This window comes from Gymnoscopelus braueri (assembly GCF_963280865.1).
Source record: "Gymnoscopelus braueri genome assembly, chromosome: 14".
Classification (NCBI taxonomy): domain Eukaryota; kingdom Metazoa; phylum Chordata; class Actinopteri; order Myctophiformes; family Myctophidae; genus Gymnoscopelus; species Gymnoscopelus braueri.
In genome coordinates, this window is record NC_137619.1 from 12,151,149 (window position 1) to 12,171,735 (window position 20,587).

The 20,587-nt window shown below is 44.1% G+C and overlaps 3 protein-coding genes across 3 annotated transcripts in view; 1 reads left to right on the forward strand and 2 right to left on the reverse strand.

Annotated features, from left to right (window-relative positions):
• col17a1b (collagen, type XVII, alpha 1b) overlaps positions 1-20,587 on the forward strand; it is an 89,634-nt gene that overhangs the window by 58,536 nt on the left and 10,511 nt on the right. The window lies entirely within an intron of this gene.
• On the reverse strand, positions 4,285-5,613 carry LOC308100766 (equilibrative nucleoside transporter 1-like; the record flags this gene model as incomplete). The annotated part of the gene is made up of 1 exon (XM_080449867.1): positions 4,285-5,613. The coding sequence occupies one exon, from the start codon at positions 5,611-5,613 to the stop codon at positions 4,285-4,287; it is 1,329 nt and encodes a 442-aa protein (XP_080305993.1).
• On the reverse strand, positions 14,189-20,577 carry LOC308099984 (solute carrier family 52, riboflavin transporter, member 3-A-like; the record flags this gene model as incomplete). Its single annotated transcript, XM_080448886.1, has 6 exons — positions 14,189-14,437; positions 16,520-16,643; positions 16,742-17,009; positions 18,339-18,549; positions 19,532-19,847; positions 20,348-20,577. 6 exons carry the CDS (start codon positions 20,575-20,577, stop codon positions 14,189-14,191), a joined length of 1,398 nt encoding a protein of 465 aa, XP_080305012.1.

The following is a 20,587-nucleotide window of genomic DNA, read 5'->3' on the forward strand; positions in this document are numbered from 1 at the left end:
ACTACAGTATATTGTCTGTCGGGTCAAACCTCATATGTGAAATTGTTACTTTTCAGGATTCAAATAAAAAAATAGCTTAAGTAGCAGATCGACAAGCTCAAAACGCATCACTTCGCGCCGCGTTTCGAGCTTGCAGATCTGCTGCTTTTGAGTGACGCTGTAGTATGATCAAAATACCGAGTTCATTTAAAAAAGTTATATGGACATAGGAGGTTTCTGCCCGACAACGATATGGTTTTCAACATCCCCAATACAAATCCAGCATTCCAGACCATGTTGTCACAGGTTTGTGGGAAAACAGCATTCACCAAGTTGCAAGTTAACGTTTAGCATACCAAGAAGCTGGCATGCACAAACTATATAGTATGACATGCACCGATAAGTGGTCACAAAACATAATGCAAAAATGATGCATCTCCTTCAGAAAATGGAACCCCCTCATGAGCCATCTGTCGCACGACATGCCGCTTGCCCACGAGAACTGATCTTGACTGACATCACATCGCTAAGCGCCGTTAGCGCTAAGATCAGTTCTTCTCGCCAAGTGACACCGTCCTATGTAGTATAATGCTTAAACACTTAAGACCCCAGCTTCCGTATTGTGGGGAAAGCTTTCGCAGAAAATATGCTTCCACCACATGTTGTGACGTGTTGTGAGTGAGCTTGTTGATTGGCTATTTTCAGCTAAAGCTTTCCCCACAACAACAGAAAACCACCTAGCATAGAGCCCTGAGGGACTCCGCTCAACCATATGGGGTTTAAGTGGTACATTTTTATACACAAAAGTATATAAAAAAACTAGAATTTTTTAATTTGAATCCTGAAAAGTAACGATATGTAAATATAAAAAGCTCTCCCTCCTTATCTGTTGCTCTACCGTCATTGCCATGGACTGATTACTTCCTCGTCCGCGTTCGACATGGAAGCAACTGTGAGTAGAGATGTTCATTCTATACGTGCATTTCTATTTGTAAAGGTGGCTTAAGACCAGAGTGGCTTGAAAGTAAGACATTTAAACGTTATTCTCCCTCACCGTCACGAATCACAGGATAGATAGTATCACTACTGCTTATCTCAGCTTCATGTAGCTCATAAACAGTGCAAATTAACAGCTTGTATTTAATCAATCAAAAACTATTGAAAAGCAGAAAAATAGGGATGCCAGCCAGTTGAAAGTGGTTAAAAATCAGGACACATAATTGCCAATATCGATGTAAAAGCTAAAATAAACATGACATCGATATCGGTCTGGTTCCATACCGTACCCCCACATCAAAACACAAACCAACTGAATGTTAACCCATTTAGACCGGGAACGCATCTGTGTGTCATTTTTAGATTTCTTTGGCTATTCAAAAAGCAGATATACAAGCTCATAGTGCGGCACCGAGTGCCGCACTATGAGCTGGTAGATCTGCTATTTTTGAAAAATCGAGAACATTTGTGCAAATCTTGGAATATATATTTTTTAAAGCGAACATTTTTAAAATATTTAGTTCCAGGGACCCCACAGAAGCAAAGATTTGAGTTACTAATGTAAAAAAAAACTCATTTTCATGATTTTTCAAAAAAAATAGCAGATCTACAGGCTCATAGCACTATGAGCTGGTATATCTTTTTTGAATAGCCCAAAGAAATCTAAAAATAACACACAGATGCTGCGTTCCCGGTCTTAAAGGGTTAAGTTGATTGGTTTGGTCTTTGTTCTACACACACTCTATGGACCTTTATCTGAAAATCTCAGTTGAAGAGAAGTTTGTACGTAAAAAAATTAAGTCTTCATTAGCCAAATAATATTGTAAAGGGCATGGCTTCATTAAAAAAGGAAGAAAAATCATCTTTGTGTGCTCCTTTCTCACTGCTGTCTGTGGATCGAATAGCTCAGTCGGTAAAGTGCTGGTAATGTGCCAGCCTATGAGTGCCAAAGGTCAAGGGTTTGATTCCTGTCAATGGCCATGGTTTGAAGTGTCCATGAGTGAGGTTCTCAACCCCAATTGCCCCCCTCCGTACTATCCACAATCCCTCTGCTTAGCTGTTGATAATGCTAATTTGTTAATTGCATGGGCTGCTTTGTCTCAAGTTCAATCTATTCTGTTTCTACGTCTTATTGTGCTATTGTTGCATATCGCTTTTTGCCTCTCATGCCTCGAACCCGTTTATTGCTGCTTACAGCTATATTTATGCTTATCTTTATAAAATTGGTCCTCACTAAAGGTCATTATAAGATGCCACCATTTATGTCTACTCACTCAAGGTTACATTGATATCCTGACATTCCAACTGGGGATCATTAAAGGATTATATTATTCAGCTGACTCTGCTTTTTAATTACACAGCGTTTTATCTCTCAGGGCCCCATTCCGTGGCAGTTTTCCCAGCCTAAACCCTACCCTAAACCTGTTAAATACTGATAATGGAGCTGCCCTGCCCCAATATGTTATTCTAGCACCTGCTCTACCCGTCACCCATTATGCCGACACCGTTATTTGCGCGTGGAGGCGTGCCCGTGGGCGTGTTGTTGCTATATCCCCCACATTGCCATTCTGAACCCACACATGGGTACGGCTTTGGGAGGGGGGATAGTGGTTTCTAAAAGCACCCGCCAAGTGCACACAGACACTGCAATGGCTTTGTGCGTTCACGTACCATGAGCCGTGTTGCCAGCCTTGGCGAGAAATAAGCAACCGCAGGTCTATGAAAACAAAAAGAAGCAACTATAAGGCCACATGAGCACTTCAAACTACTAACTAGAGCTTTCATATCCGCTAAATATTTCAGCCCGGCTCGACTAATAATTGACAAATTAGGCCCAGCCCAGCCCGTCAGTCATTTCTCTAAAGAAGCCTTATTTCTCATTAAATCTTGGTAATTCGTTAAGAACAGGAGTCATTCTACCCTATTCCAACAGTCTATATTTTATTTTAAAAACAGCAACAACAACAAACAATCAATAGTTCGTCTGAAGATCCATTCTACATGTCATGTTATGGTTTAAACTTTAAAGGGGGCTCTGCTGCTGCCGTCGTGACAACTGACAGTCAAGACAGCTGATTGATTTGACCTACTTTTGCGCTGCGCTGGTCTGATTGATTATTTGGCATCAGCTGTGTAAGAATAGTATAACTATTTTAAATGGCTTTCATATACTCTTGGGGATCTGACTAATATGACAAGTTGCTTATTGTGAACACAATACGCTACAAATTAATTAATATATGAATTTATTTGGATAAAAAAAAAACCTTGACCGGGCCCAGCCGGTGCCGACGGGCCGGGTCGGGTCCCGTTGGGTTTGGGCTAAAATCTTAAGCACTTAAATGTTTTATAAGATGATCGGATCATCTGTGATTTTCATTTTGGCTGCTGTCTCGTTAAACCCAGCTGCGGGTGAATATTATATTATATATTATATATCTCTGCTGTCCAGTGCGAACCTGCTAACTCCAAAACGCTCATTGTTCAGGAAACGAAAAAACAAAATATATATATATAATATATAACTTTTTCAGGAAATGAAGAAAACCCTATATTTTTTAAACAAAGCAATACTGCCTCATCGAAGTTGGTATAGCGACTTTATATATTGTCAGATACTTGCATGTGTCATTATATTATCAACACTTTACCCAAATCGCGGGTAAATCAACACTTTACCCAGCGCAAGTGGAGTTAATAGTTTCAGACGAGCAGAAATCAAGCTGAAATGGAGTTAGGTGTCCAAACAATAATAGCTCCACTCGCTGCTGAGGGAGAGGTTTCAAAAGAACTAGCGTGGCAGAAATGCTACGAACGCCTTTCTTCTTGTGACATTGCTCTCCTCATTAAACACTTCATAGATTTTAGAAAAATAATTACTTGTTTTCATAACTTAAAGTGTAGACTGTTCTGTTACTTTCTGTTTATTAAAGAGACTGAGGTGCTCTTATTTTTATTTGCACAAGAGACATAGGTCCTCTGTATTACTTTCTGTTTATTAAAGAGACTGAGGTGCTCTTATTATTTAATGGGGGGGGGGGCAGGGGGGGGGGGGCACGAAAAATATTGCCTAAGGCACCAAATTGCCCAGGGCTGGCACTGCTTGAAAGTAAAACATTTGCAATTATTTGAACATAATAATGACTTACTAAAATATTCTGTTCAACTCTTTAACTCCATTTCTTTGTTATGTTATGTTCTTCAAAATGTGGGTTATCATTCATTCATAGCATCTGCTAGTAAGTAGGGGGTCCATGCTTTGTTGCCTAAGGGGTCCTTGGCCTAAAATAAACGTTGAAGACCCCTGTTCTAGATCATGGCTCTGAAGGCGAACGAGAACGCTGAACCCAGCGTCAGTCCCAGAGACAGGAAGAAGACCATGATGGCTCCTGTTGTCTCTGCTTCATGCTGTGCAACCATCTTTGGTCCAAAGCACATGCACAGGCTGGCCAGGTATCCATTGGAGAATGCGAAGAGGATCATGAAGAGGATGTACCAGGAGTCGTGGCCAAAGCACACAGGTAGGTAGTGACGAGGCTGCACGTTACACAGCATGAACAGAGGTATGAAGAGCACCCGCACACCCACCAGGATGGGCAGCCAGATACTGTCTGCACCCGGCCACTTACAGACACTCGTCAGGCTCTTCCCAACGGTGTCCATCACATTGAAGAGCAGGAAACATGAGACGGGGATGAAGTAGGTGTCCCAGGCTCCTCCATCTGCTATCGTGGACTGGACGTCCACTGTGACTGCTGGGAACGTTCCGAGGGTGATGGCGAAGATGAAACACACAGACATGGCAATCACCCAGATCTGTTTGAAGATGGCCAAAACAGAAACAACTGGCTTGTCCTCCTCTTCACTCAGACTGACCACAACACCTGGCTTGTCCTCCTCTTCACTCAGACTGACCACAACACCTGGCTTGTCCTGCTTGTTCTCCTGGTCAGTGGATGTCCTGGGTCTGTTGCTCTCCATGTAGTACTGGAAAAACTCCATGCTGGGCAGTGCGAGGTAGGAGAGGATGGCCAGTAGGATGACAGCGCAGGCCGTGATGAAGTAGCCAAAGGCACTGTCCTGCAGAGCTGAGCCAGTGGCCAGAGCACAGATCATGGAGACGGCAGCCACGATGCCGGCCAGCCCTTGCCCACTCACAATGGGGGTGGTGTAAGACACAGGCAGCAACCCTGCCAGACCAAACAGGCTGCCCTGGAAAATGGCACCAAAGGAGTTGATGCAGATGATTTTGATGATGGTGAAACAGAAGAAGGTTAATGGTGCCATCTCCACCTTCACCAGCACGGCCGTCAACAGGAAGACCACCAGGATGGCCGTCAGACTGCCTGAGATACGCAGCTTCTGAGGAATCCTCTGGTGGATGAAGGAGTTGAGGCAGCTGAAAATGAGCGTGGGCACCATGGAAGACAGCGTCATCACGTTGCTGAAGATTGATTCCAGAGCATTCCGTGTGTCCCCGCCAACGGCAGTCCCATTGACGGGCGGGTCCTTTAACCTACTGGTGAAGTACATTGTTGCTGTCATGAAATAATTCCATGGCAACAGACCTCCTATGCCCAAGATGAAGAAGGTTATCCACACTGCGTGATATTTATCCCTCGGTGCGTTGGTGGCCATCACAAAAAAGTTCCTTCTGGGCTGGCGCAATTCTAGAAGATGGATGACCTATATGCTAGCTGTGGCATCATACTGTGACGTCACGCTGGCATTGTGCCCAAATTAGGTGGTAGGCATCGATTCCTTCGTTACTGCCACGCCGTGGGTTGGTGTGCGCATTCACCAATTCACTATTAGACCGATCACAAGAAAACTAGGCCTAGCATAGGGTTTACTTTTTCTTTTTCCGTGAGGCCCTTTTGATTTCCTTGATTTCCTTCCTAATTCTGGGAGTTTGATCAGGCACTACCGGTTGTGTGTAGGTACGGTCTTTGACCTGTACTACCGCTGACCTTACGCAGTTGTCTCTTCCGGGCATGACGTGCGTGACCTTCCCTACGGACCAGAATGCTCTGGGGAGTTGTGGGTCGATCACGAGGCCGAGAGTGCCGACGGCGATGTTCTCTTTCTCTGTGATCTATTTTTGGCAGGAAGTTCTGTATGTACCGCTTCCAGAACTGGTCCGCCAGGATTTGTGAATGCCGCCACCTCCTTCGGCTGTGCATTTCGGTTTCCGGGTAGAGGACTTGAGGTAACGAAGGGTCTGGCTGCCCCAATAAGAGATCATTAGGTGTCACTGGATCTAGGTCTGCTACATCCGACGACACGTAGCCAAGGGGTCTCAAGTTTAGAATGGCTTCTATCTTGATTAGGGCTGTGGAGAGTACTTCTTCTACAATGGACACATTACAAGGCACTATAGACCGCCGAAGTCTGACGTCATTTACACATCCTTTGTTTGTCTACCTGGTTCGCAGTTTTCCACCCCCGTTCTGAATCCCATAGACGTATTTAATATCGCGTCAAATAAGAACTGTGTTCCAAAAATCAACAAATGACCACGGCGGGTTGACTCTTATGGATATGAAGCATCAACTGACGGTGAGAAAACGCTAATGTTACTTCCGCCGAATTAGTTACATTTTCGCCAGAAACAGACTGTATCAAATATAAGTGACTGACTATCATAAACGATACAGAACCTCCTCCTGACAATAACGCCGACACGCGGTGTTTATTTTTGGACCACAATTCTTATATGAGACGATTCTAAGATGACCCAATGTTATTCTCCATAGAGAAATTACTTCCGCAAACCTGGGGATGAACGAGTGACGTCAGGACTTCGGTGCTCTATTGGAGAGGATTAACTAACTAAATCAAAACATTTCGAAGCGTTTACGCACCCTGCCAACGAAGAGGAAACGCGTCATTTTTTTTCCTTTTTTTTTAAATTCCACCAGTTGGCGCTCTTACCTAGCCGATGGATGGTCCCTTCACAGCGAGTGAATGAGTGAAGCAGAAATTACGTCATATTACAAAAATAAAGCTTGTTTGCTTCCTGTTTATTTCCTGTGGGGAAACGCCCATATCCCCGTTCCTCTTGCTTTATGGCAAAAACCAGCCTGATTGAAATGGCCACAGCTGTGCAATGGATCGCCGCAAGCGGATATCCCCCCCCCCCCAATACCACGGGAACCCTGTGCGTGTAACCAGCCGATCACCTTGAGGACGGAGGTCACAGAGAATACTCCATAATTTTTGAAAGGTACAGTAAAAATCACTCTTTTTCTCTGGCAGTGGGGTGACATTATTACAGTATCACTCTTGCAGTCAAAGAGTTAAACACTTCAACAGGAGCTTTTTACACTGAAAGGAGCAACAGAAATACTGTAAGTGAAACATACTACAGGACGTGTAGTGAACATTTCTGGCACAAAACCAAGACAAGCTTTGTTTTACAGTACAAAGTGTTCATTGAACAACACATAATGTTCTAATACTTCATTTACCTGAACAAACAGGGAACAACGGGAGACAGAGTCAGTTTTGGTGTTGTTCTTTCTCTCTCTCTCTTCTTGTTCATCTTAAGAAAGATGTCACCTGACTACTTAAAACTACCGGTCTCACAGACGAATTTGCCACCTTGTGGTGAAAAGTGGGACAGGTATGTTCCTAAAATATAAGTTCCCTGCTCATTCCAAAACACAACTAGAAAAAGTGCTCTTCGGAGCACAGGTCTCTAGTGTGGGCCAGCAATTTTTTGAATTCGCCAATCAGGCTGGAATGTGAAAAATGGGACGGATCGGACTAAAGAGATGTACCCATTTGCATGATGTTTGGACAACATTTGTAGGAGTAATATAAAAATAATGTTTTGCAAAAATTGGCCTCTTGGTGGCGCTATAATAGGGCAATGTTGAAAGGATGGCATTTGTTCCTCTACGTAGGCCTACGAGAGAGAGAGAGAGAGAGAGAGAGAGAGAGAGAGAGAGAGAGAGAGAGAGAGAGAGAGAGAGAGAGAGAGAGAGAGAGAGAGAGAGAGAGAGAGGAGAGAGAGAGAGAGAGAGAGAGAGAGACTGACTCTGACTGACTGGCTAGGGTAAAGAATGAAGTGCAAAAAGCAAAGTGCAATAATAGCACAATAAGACATGGAAACAGATTGAAATTGAGACAAAGCAAATGATTCCAACAGGTGAAACTACTTTTCAGCTTGACCCAGCTGAGGTGGTCATACATAGGACGCAATCCCGGGTTAAGAGCCTCACTCATGGACACCTCAACCTATTGCCATTGACAGGAATCGAACACTCGACCTTCAGACTCACAGGCTGAGACACTACCTGTAGTGCTATAGCTTTGTCCAGGCTGAAGTTGTCTGTTGAAGATCATAGACTTTTGCCTTCTGTCATGAACCAAGCCCCTGTTTCACTAACACTAAGATCACTCGTTCACAAACCATTTACCAATGGAGAAATTGTCGGAACCGAAACTAGTGAAAGTAGCCGATCTACAAGCTCAGAAGCACGTTGCTATCTGAAAAGTTGTGAGATTGTAATGTAGATGGTCTATTTTCAGAATAAAGTATGTCATACATTGAAAAAACATACTCTCAATTGCACATGAATTCATTGATACAATCATAATGTTGTGTGCAATGCAATTTAAATTAAGTCTGCATGAGTTGAGGCTTGAACCGGCGACCTTGTGGTTGAAAGGCAGATGCTGTAGAGAGAAGCCATTGGACCAACAGACCTGAACCAGCGAAAAAGGAGCTCAAACAGATGGTACAGTTTCACGCAAATAGCTAAAAAATCCTGGGTTTAAGTGTTTTTCAAACTGCTCAAAATTGCGGACAATCTAAGGGTGGAGCTTACTGGTCAAAGTGATAGATGTGTTCCTCATGAGTCAAGGCACAAGTGTAAGCAAGTTTCATGGCTGTCGGCCAAACGAGGCATGACTATATAGCGCCCCCCTTTGACCAATTGGAGTAAGATTGGTTTCAGTGATATTTGGAATGACCCTCTACATTACTGCAAAGTTTCAAACAAATGTGAGTCTGCATGTATGTGTTAGGGGCAGATGAATAATTGTCCTAAAACTGCCATATTCATTGGCTAATAAAAGCTTAATATTTTCACTTCCGCCACTAAGGTTTTGTCGGTATAGTGTAAAGAGTTTTGTGCATATTGCTAAAAAATCCCAGGAGGAGATTTTAACTGCTTTTCATATAATTCAAAATGGTGGGAGATCTAAAGGTCAGAGGTCAAAAGGGTCAGAGGGTGAAAGTTGTTCAGCATGAGGAGACGCATATGTGTATCGAAGTTTCATGGTTGTAGGTCAAACAGGGCATGAGTTGTACCTGTTCAAAGTTGGCACTTTCAATTGAGTGCTATAGCGCCACCCTTTGAGTGTGAGAATTATTTCTTGATAGTTTTTCATGACCATCTACCATATGGCCGAGTTTCGTAAAAAATCGTATGCACGGTTAAGCCAGAACTGCCAAGAACGGCAGAAGAAGAAGAATAATAGTGAATAATGCCAATAACAAAACAGAGCCTTGGCACTGAAGTACTGAAGCACAGGTCTCCACCAGGTCAGGGGCCTATTACACAAAAGGAGAATTAAATAAGCCTGGATTTAAGTCAAATCCAGGTTTGACAAAGTCTGGTCCGTACAGCCTGGGGCCTGTTCCTCAAAAGGTGAATTAGAGCTAAAGCCTGGCTTTACCACCTATCCTGGCTTAATTTAGCCAGGATTAGAGCTGAGTCGGTTCCTCAAAAGGTGAATTATCTTGAAGATTAGTTTAGCCAGTTCACCCTGGCTAAGTTTAGCCTTATTCGATTCCTCAAAAGAGAATTGAAGCAAGCCTAGCTTAGTTACCATGGCAATTTAGCTGTGAAGTTAGCCTGGTCAGGAGCAGGCTAACAGCCAAGCTTTATTAATCCAGTGCCTTGTTCTTCAAGTTTTGTGAAATAGCTGTTAGTCCAATGACTCCAATCATAAACCAATGAGTTTTTCTACACTTATTCAATTCTTATGCAAAAATCAAAGATCTACAAGCCCGAAATGTTTTTGTCTTATGGCGGCCGGGGGTCCCCGGCCCCCCATGGACCCCCGGCCCCCTGTGTACCTCCGGACCCCTGTGGACCCCCGGACCCCCATGGACCTCCGGACCCCCGTGGACCCCCGGACCCCCATGGACCTCCGGACCCCCGTGGACCCCCGGACCCCCATGGACCTCCGGACCCCCGTGGACCCCCGGACCCCCATGGACCTCCGGACCCCCGTGGACCCCCGCCGCCGTGGACCCCCGTATACCCCAGACCTCTGTTGGGGGTCAACGGGGGTCCGGGAGCACACGGGGTGCCTTGACCCCCGTGGACCGTGGACCCCCGGCCGCCAAAAGGCAAGCTTTTCCCTTGTAGATCTTCGATTTTAGAAATTTGAAATTAGAAAATTATTCTAAGTGTTTATAATTATAATTCCAACATTCACTTAAACTCCTTATGTTTAAACCTAACTGAATTATATATTTATGGATTTGTATATAAATTAATTGCATATTTTTGGACAACTTGTGCATTTAATTTGTCGGCAATACTTTGCCACGCTTTCTCCCTGGATCTATATTTATTGGGGCCGTGTTTCCTTTCTTGCTTATTATAAATTTTACTTCCTTGTAAGATTCCATGAGCTGCTGCAGTGCTGCTGTTCAGCCACAGAGAAGAACGCCGCTCTGGTTTTTTTTCAAGCCTGGATTTGACTTAAATCCAGGCTTATTTAATTCACCTTTCGAGGAACAGGCCCCTGGGGCCTGTTCCTCGAAAGGTGAATTAAATAAGCCTGGATTTAAGTCAAATCCAGGCTTGACAAAGTCGGGTCTGTATAGCCTGGTTTATTCGGTTCCTGGAACGCCAAGCCAGGCTGAAAAGGAGCGACTTTGTCGAGCTAGGCCTTGTCAAGCCAGGCTGTGTCGAGCCAGGATAATGAAGCCAGGCTTCACTTATTTCTATAAAAGACCATGAAAGTCGATAGCAGAATCCTTGAACTTGACCAATCATGGAGCACAAAACCAGAGCGGCGTTCTTCTCTGTGGCTGAACAGCAGCACTGCAGCAGCTCATGGAATCTTACAAGGAAGTAACATTTATAATAAGCAAGAAAGGAAACACGGCCGCAATAAATATAGATCCAGGGAGAAAGCGTGGCAAAGTATTGCCGACAAATTAAATGCACAAGTTGTCCAAAAATATGCAATTAATTTATATACAAATCCATAAATATATAATTCAGTTTTAGGTTCAGGTTTAAACATAAGGAGTTTAAGTGAATGTTGGAATTATAATTATAAACACTTAGAATAATTTTCTAATTTCAAATTTCTAAAATCGAAGATCTACAAGGGAAAAGCTTGCCTTTTGGCGGCCGGGGGTCCACGGTCCACGGGGGTCAACGGGGGTCCGGGAGTACACGGGGGGCCGGGCCCCCCGTGTACTCCCGGACCCCCGTTGACCCCCAACAGAGGTCTGGGGTATACGGGGGTCCACGGGGGCGGGGGTCCACGGGGGTCCGGAGGTCCATGGGGGTCCGGGGGTCCAAGGGGGTCCGGAGGTCCATGGGGGTCCGGGGGTCCATGGGGGTCCGGGGGTCCACGGGGGTCCGGAGGTCCATGGGGGTCCGGGGGTCCACGGGGGTCCGGAGGTCCACGGGGGCGGGGGTCCACGGGGGCGGGGGTCCATGGGGGGCCGGGGACCCCCGGCCGCCATAAGACAAAAACATTTCGGGCTTGTAGATCTTTGATTTTCGCATAAGAATTTAATAAGTGTAGAAAAACTCATTGGTTTATGATTGGAGTCATTGGACTAACAGCTATTTCACAAAACTTGAAGAACAAGGCACTGGATTAATAAAGCTTGGCTGTTTAACTTCACAGCTAAATTGCCATGGTAACTAAGCTAGGCTTGCTTCAATTCTCTTTTGAGGAATCGGATAAGGCTAAACTTAGCCAGGGTGAACTGGCTAAACTAATCTTCAAGATAATTCACCTTTTGAGGAACCGACTCAGCTCTAATCCTGGCTAAATTAAGCCAGGATAGGTGGTAAAGCCAGGCTTTAGCTCTAATTCACCTTTTGAGGAACAGGCCCCTGGTTTATTACGTTCCATGAATGCCAAGCCAGGCTGAGAAGGAGCTACTTTGTCGAGCCAGGTTGTGTCGAGCCAGGATGGTAAAGCCAGGCTTCACGTATTCCTTTAAAAGACCATGAAAGTCGATAGCAGAATCCTTGAACTTGACCAATCATGGAGCCGTTCTTCTCTGTGGCTGAACAGCAGCACTGCAGCAGCTCATGGAATCATACTAGGAAGTAAAATGTATAATAAGCAAGAAAGGAAACACGGCCGCAATAAATAGATCCAGGGAGATCTATTTATCCCATAGATTTAGTCCATAAATATATAATTCAGTTAGGCTTAAACATGAGGAGTGTATAGTGAATATTGGAATTATCGCCTAGACGCCTAATAATCTACAATGCTATTATATGCGCCATGCATAATATGTTGAGATTACATGGAATCTAATTATTTATATATCTGCAGTGCCGTCCATGGGAGTAACGGGGGTCCCCCGGGGATACCCGCGGCGGTAACCGGGGGTCCCCGTGGCAGTAACGGGGGTCGCCATTACCAGCAAAGTAAGGGGGGTCCGGCCGCCAAAAGGCAAGTTTATTTTCGGGCTTGTAGATCTTCGATTTTCGCATAAGAATTTAATAAGCGTGAGAAAACTCAGTTTTTCAGATTTACTGCTTAAATGTGTATGTGTATGTCAGACATTTTTTATAATATAAAAAAAATCTGTAATATATTATCAAACATCTAACAACAATATGAACTATGTTAACAGAGTGACAATGACATATCACGAGTCATTGTGAAACAATTATGATTCATGGTCACACACTATTTCAGTAATATAATTAAATTGATTATATCTTATTGTATTTGTTTTATTTTATTTAAATGCAGGGTCATTAAAATGAGTCCATATACAAACACATGTGTTGAATTAACTGTGGAAAAACTTGAAGAACAAGGCACTGGATTAAGTAAACTTGGCTGTTAGCCTGGTAACTTCCCAGCAAAATTTCCATGATAACTAAGGTAGGATTGCGTAAATTTTCTTTCGTGAAATCGAGTCATGGATAAACTTATCCAGGGTGCACTGGCTAAGCTAATCTGGCAAGATAATTCAGCTTTCATGAAACCGATTCATCGCTAATCCTGGCTAAATTAAGCCAGGATAGGTGTTAAATCCAGGCTTAACCCCTAATTCTGCTTTCGTGAAATAGGCCCCAGGTAGGTTATTGTGGCCTCCTAGTGGTGCTATAATAGGGCCAATGTGAAAAGGGTGCCATTTCTTCTTAGAACTTTCAATCGGACACTGCATTCATGATTTGAGGCATTTTGCTCCAAAAATGTGTTTTGCTAAATTAGACCTGCTGGTGGCGCTATGACAGGCCAATTTTAAGGCTATACTTTTTTTCCACTTCTTTTCTTTTCTCCCAGGGAAGTAGCCTACAATAATCATATTCTAAGTACAGTGTATTGACAAATCTGTTATTTTGGGGAAGGCACAGAGCAGTAATTCTCAAAATCACAATGGTCCCCAGCTAAATGAGTTAACTAAGTAGTTTAAAATGACTTTAAACCCTTTAAACCTACAGTATATACATCAGCTATTTGAAAGTCCTCAAAACAAAACAAAAGAAATTTTTTGAAACATAACAGCACAAAATATTTTCAGATGGGGTCTGTAGTCAAATATATATTAATTTGGGGGTCCTTGATATGAAAATGTTTGAGAACCACCGTCATAGAGCAGTGGTTCTCAAACTGTGGGTCGGGACCCCCAGGGAGGCTCCAGATGATTTGCTTAATGTGCAACATTGTTTACTCACTCAACAAGAAACCAACATTCAGTATAAGTGTATACAGGGTATCTGCAGATTTATAAAGTGACAAGTTAAGGACTTTTAAGACATTTTTTATACCTCTAAAAGAAAAACATAAGAACATTACTGCATCAAAAGTAATCAACAAACTATGCAATAAAAAATGGTCAAACATTGGCCAAATTGTCAAATATAAGAAAGAGGGAAACTTTTTGAAAATAGAGGATCTACAAGCTTAGCTGAGCTTCTGCTATTTTCACAATATTTATCTGGAACCGAGTCAAACTCCTACAATCCCAAGTTCAAATAAGATTATTTCGGGGGGTAATAATGACTACTGATGGAGGACATGCAGTGTTGCAGAGGTCTCCTGACTTGAACAGATCAAACACGTTGACCAGTGGGAACATGGTGACCGAGCCAACCAGCGAGCCGATCTGTGCCGCCGCTCCACACCACACGAGGGCGCTGTGGCTCCTGTCTCTCAGGATGACTCCCACCATCACCTTCACGAAGGACAGACTTCCGGTGAAAGAGAACCACGACACCACCTGGAGATGACAGAGCGGCCCCTTATACGCACGCACACAAAACACCAAAACATCAGCCAAATTCCATTCCCCAAAGTTCGGTCACTCGCTCACTCTCCTCGCTTCCTCCACTCGCACCTAAGCCCCGCCCCTGCGAGGAGCCGAGGATTATTTGCGAGGACGGAGTGGTCGAGCGGTTGCCGTCAAAGGATCGGACTGCACTTAGCGTCATTTCAAAGCAACGGCAAATTCCGCGATCACTTATGACGTTTCAAACAGCTGGACCAGAGCCGTGGATGAAAATATACATGCATAGAATAATATGCAGGTATAGAATAATACAGAATATAAGAATAGACAATTCATCAATGTGGATGGCCACATTGTTATCTTTATAGTTAACATTTTGTGCAAAGCCATTTATTCCTGAAATAGTGAACGAAGCGCCAGGATGAGCAAACTTACATTTATGAATTAAATCCTGACCCGTCCCTCTTTTTGCTCGTACAGTCCCCAGACCCCCCACCCCCCGCAGCAGTCCCGCACGGCACTGCTGCTTATAACAGCCACCGTATATTACAGAGTATATCTGACTCTGAATTACATCATTCATGCAGGGTGGCCATACGTCATCTTTTACCCGGACATATCCTCTTTTGGGGGGCTGTCTAAGGGGGTTTTATAAAATCCTTCAAATGTCCGGGGTTTTGAGAGTTTGGGTGATATCCCCCCCACTTCTGGGACGAAGAAAAAAGAAAAAAACTCAGACGATTTTGTGATTTTGCTTGATATTGTTTGATAGCGAAATAAATCATGACTGATAGACATGAAAGAAGACCCTTCACAGCTAATAGAGAATTTTAAATTTTAAGAATCGGTTTAGAATTGAATGAGTACGGTTATAGTTAAAGCATAAAGTGTCCTCTCCTATATTCAGTCTAGGCCTATATATAAATACAATACATTATTTAAAAACATAATCTTTGTCACAGTAATTTATAGTAGTCCATGCACTGCATTGAGGCATGATGCAAGGAGAGAAATGAACTATCAGCTTTAGACAGAATAAGTGTGCACAATATATTACAATGTATATAATTGTATTATGCTTTATATCATACAACGCAATAAAGCCAGTGGCTTGTTGCGTCTTTACTGTTAATTTACACTGTGTGTGTGTGTGTGTGTGTGTGTGTGTGTGTGTGTGTGTGTGTGTGAGATGCGCAACGAGTGATCGGCGGGGGCGAAGGGGGGGGGGGGGCAGCCGGTGTTTTCGGCACAGTTTCGGGTTTCAAGCATTGTTTGTGTGGCCACATGTGGAGGAGGACCATGTATACGTCACGGGAGAAAGGGGAAGAAAAAAAAAACGTGTAAACGTGATGCGGAAGTCTGCCGCGGAGGAGCTGTGGAGAGTGGTCGAGCCTACACTTGATGTACACTCGCTAAATGCGGAAGTGGAGAGCCTCCTCGGCTCCTCCACTCGACTCCACTCGCCTCCTCCAAGAAGCAACTGAATAATTGGACCCTGACTACTTCCGGTTTGGAGTCGGAGTGACCGAGTGGGAGTGAGCGAGTGGCCGAGATTTTCGGGTTTGGAATTTGGCTATAGAGTACCGAAGTCCTGACGTCATTCACTACCTCTGGGTCACAGAAGTATCTTTTCTACAGAAAATCCCATAGGGTCATCTTAGCATCGCGTCATATAAGAGCTGTGTTCCAATCATCTGTCAGGTATGTGACCCTGTGTCGTTTATGATATTGAGTTGAATTGGATAACGTCTATTTGGATACATTTGTACTTTTCCATCGTCAGTTGATGCTTCATTTCCATGAAGCGGGGCTGATTTGTACATTTTTTGAAACACAGTCCTTATTTGATGCGATCTAGAGACCGTTGTGGTCTGAACATGGTCTAGGATTCCCCTATGGTATTTTCAATGGAAAAACATAACTCTGTGACCCAAAGGGATAGCGGCCTCTAGCGGCAGTGATGTCAGACTTGAGACTTGGGTTCTCTATAGTCATCACATGGTCCAGACAGACAGACAGACGGATGGAGTGACGTATCATGGCATGGTTCTATATTCTATCATCACCACTTACAATGAGAACCTCTCCTATGGTAGAGCTGTGAAGCAGGGGACATGGACTCATGGCTGCCATGGCCATGTTGTAGCCTCCAAACCCAGAGCCCAACGCACTCAGCACACCCAAGAAGACCAGAGACCTGCAAACAACACAACACAACGCAGCAAGTTTACTCCTTGGAAAAAGTACTCAAATGTTTTACTTAAGTATACCAGTGGGTGACCAGTACAGTATTACCTGTTTGGAAAGAACATGGCAACAACACAGGCCAGCGGGTTGGCCACAGAGGCCAGGGCGGCAGACAGGTGGTAGGCCAGGTTGCCGTAGGGCATGCAGGAGTAGGTCTGCACCGACGGCAGCAGCCCGTTGGTGGCGGCGTTGATCCACACCACCAGGAAGTAGATGAAAGCCATCTGGTAGACAGAGTGTTTGGGCTTGGCCAGCAGAGGCCTGCTCTGACCGCTGTCCTCGTTCTGCTGCTGCTGGGGCGCCTTCACGTCCTGGGCTGTTGCTGCTGGACAGTTTTTCAAAAACGACTTGATCACTTCTGCTCCACTTTTTTTTCAAAAAGCTAAAACTATTTACCGTCTTCCAGATCAACACTTATAAAATATGCATTTTTATTTTAATTTTAAACATACCCCCCAACGCCATTCCCAAACCTTTTAGTAATTACTTCCAAACAAATTCTCAAATACACAAATACAACCTGGACAGGCTTCGAACCCCCCTCTGCTATCTCAGAGTTACAGACCTGTAAGTGTCCATTTGGAACCCCCACAAGGAACCCTGAGGGTCCCTGGTCCCTGCTTTGAGAACCACTGACTTAAAAGGACCACTTCGCCCATGTTCAACCTTATGTTTATATAATTTCTTTCTAATGCTCTCTAATGTTCTCACTAATGCTCATTATAATATCATTATACTTATCTTTATATAATTGGTCCTCACTAAAGATCATTATAAGATGTCTACTCACTCTGTGTCTCAGAGGAGGGCTGTGAACAGTTCAGAAACCTGCCTACCAGTGACATCATCGATGGGGAATCCAAGCTAATAGAAACTGCAGGCTTTCTATTCCTGGAAAGTTAACATGCATAAAAAAATGAAAAATATATATTTTGTTTGAAATAACCAAATCTGCCTACCGATGATGTCACTGTTCAGAATGTGAACTTTCACTGAACTGTACACAGCCCTCAAAGTATAAAATAGGGTTTAAGTGGTTAATGTGTGCTGTAAATCTGCAAAGTAACTAGTATCTAAAGCTGACAAGTTGCATTGGGCCTAGTGGTGGCCCAATGCGGAGTGGAGCAGAAATTTAAAGTGTCCAAAAATCTTTTGTTTTCCGAGGCGACCATGTCCGTCCAGTGCAACACTTATGGAATAGTTTCATTGCCGTAAGCAAGGAAATACTTTGTTTTGTTGTTACTTTTGGGTAAATGTATTCATGTATTTATTAAGTAGCCGTGTAATAAGCGGGATAATGTAGCTGGTCATTATTGAAAATTAAAGCCCTTCAGGGTGATTATGTGCATTGGGCCTAGTGGTGGCCCAATGCGGAGTGGAGCAGAAGTTTAAAGTGTCCAAAAATGGAAACACTCAAGTAAAAAGTAAATGTACCTCAAAACTGTTCTTAACCACTTGAACCCCAGTATCCATATTCTGGGGTGAACATTAGACAAAAATAGCCGATCTACAAGCTCACAATGTGCCGCGATTAGACGGAAACAATCGGTCACAGTACAGTTGTAACTCAAGTCCGGTTTCTCTAAGACTACAGGGTCTAAGTGGTTAAATACAGTACTACTTAGTAGTAAATATACTTAGTTACTTTCCCCCACTGCTGCTGGGTTGTCCAGGCCAGAGGGGACGGACGCCACGGCGCCGGACACCAGGTTGGCGGTGGACAGGTTGGCGGTGGACAGGACGTAGGTGCGAGGGAGTCTGTCCAGCGCACAGAAAGCCGCCAGGCTCACGCACATCATGGCTGCCAATAAGAAGAAGAAGACCTCCGTGGAGAAGTGAGGAGGAAGGTACTGGGTCTGAGGAATCAGAATCAATTACATTGTCTTATTACACAGCTTGGCTGAATGCTTGATTCTATTGGTCGATCGCTGAATTCAGCTGTGTGTTATTTCTGTATAATGACCGATTATACAGACGAAGACTCAGAAACACCTGCTCATATCAACCTGCGCTGCTTGATTTTATGCTGTAATCCAACATGCCAGCCATGTAAACAAACACAGCATGTCATTTACAATTAACATTGCTCTCAAGAATGTTTTTGAAAACATTTGAAGTGAGAAATAGACGATGCAGTAACCGAAAAGTGATTCTATTTGATCCACTACACTTCCTTGTTTACCGAGGCGACGGCAGGAATACCAAAAAGCTCACCCCAAAACACAGTCGCCCCCCGGGCAAATCCGGCGGTATATAGAATGGGGGCGTGGGTGTTTTGGGACGAGTCTTCCGGACCTTATGGAATACTTTCATTTGTTTTACGAGGCGACCGTGTCCGCCCAGTTCAACACTTATGGAATACTTTCATTGCCGCAAGCAAGGAAATACTTCGTTTTATTAATGTATTCATTAACTGTAAGACTTATTTCTGGCTGCGATTTTTTCGATTTTCTTACCTTTTTCAAGTAGTCACAGAATATTTATCTCCAGTATGATCGATCCCCTGATGGTTAATAATCACTGAGGGTTGCACTGTGTGGTTTCACAAATGTCAACAAGGGTCATCGCGACCTCGTTGACCTTAATTGTCTGCCTTTGAAAATAACATGTCTGGGCCAAAAATACATAGTAAAAAAAAAAAAGTACACAGGGGCCGAGATACAGCCTTTTTAAGTAATAAGTTAACCAAGAAGTGAATGGAGCAGCTTAGAGTCAAATAAAAATTCTAAGATATTTATAGGAGCATGAGGTTAGACATAAGATGCAAAAAGTATTAGGTATGTACATGAGGATAGAAATAAGGTGCCACAAGTATTAGGTATGTAGTATACATGATACCTGCAACAAGCTGGAGTTTGCGGTGGCGTTGGCAGAAGTGACGTTGACACACTTGGTGATGCCGACGCCCTGCGCCAGAGCCAGCAGGCCAGGAAGCAGACCGCTCAGGCCCTCACCGATGAAGTAGGTGGTGACGTAGTGGGCAGGAAGTTGCATCATGAACGGCAGGAAGGTGACGGAGGAAGTGCAGTCCACCAGAGCCAGGAAGAAGGTGATGACGAAGAAGGCGGTGCTACGTTTGGCTCCGCCCACCACCGTGGTTTCATCCCAGAAGAAGGCCAGCAGGAAGCAGGACACGACGCCGATGGACAGGATGCTGGACATAGATACATTGAAAGTAATAGCTGAAACCCTCACAAGATGGCGCCACCTGTCCATTGAATGGAAGGGGATGGGGGGTCGCTCGTTCCTGATTGGTACCGATCATTGTCACTCATTTCTTTGTTTATATGTATCTTTCTTTTCTTTGTATAGAAAAAAGGCATGCATATATTATGCTCCAACGTTCAACACCAAAAACACAATGAAATCACTAATAGCAATTTTTTATACCAGCGGTTTTCAAACTTGTTCATGTCAAGGACCCCCCCCATCTAAAAAATATTTTGTGCCAGGGATTTCTTTTGAAATAGCAGATCTACAAGTTCATAGCACTCGGTGCCGCGCTATGAGCGTGTAGATCTGCTATTTTTGAATAGCCGAAGTATAAAATAATATGGTTATAGTGGCTAAAAGGATTGTGAAATTAACTAATTTTGCTCGTTACCCCCTGGTACCCACATCAAGGACTCCTGGGAGTCCCCGGACGTACAGTACCTGTAGATGACGGCGTTCTCCCTCAGCAGGCCCGGTCGCACTCTGTGCATGACGGTGACCAGCAGGGGGCCCAGGTTGGCCAGCTGGATGAAGACCGTCAGGTAGGAGGGAAGCTCCCAGCCCTCCGGGAGGACGTTGACGATGAGCGGCAGCTCCACCCACAGGCCGTTGATCTCCACCCAGGAGCCCAGGCCGAACGCACAAGCCAGGAGATGGACCAGCAGACCCATGATGATGCTG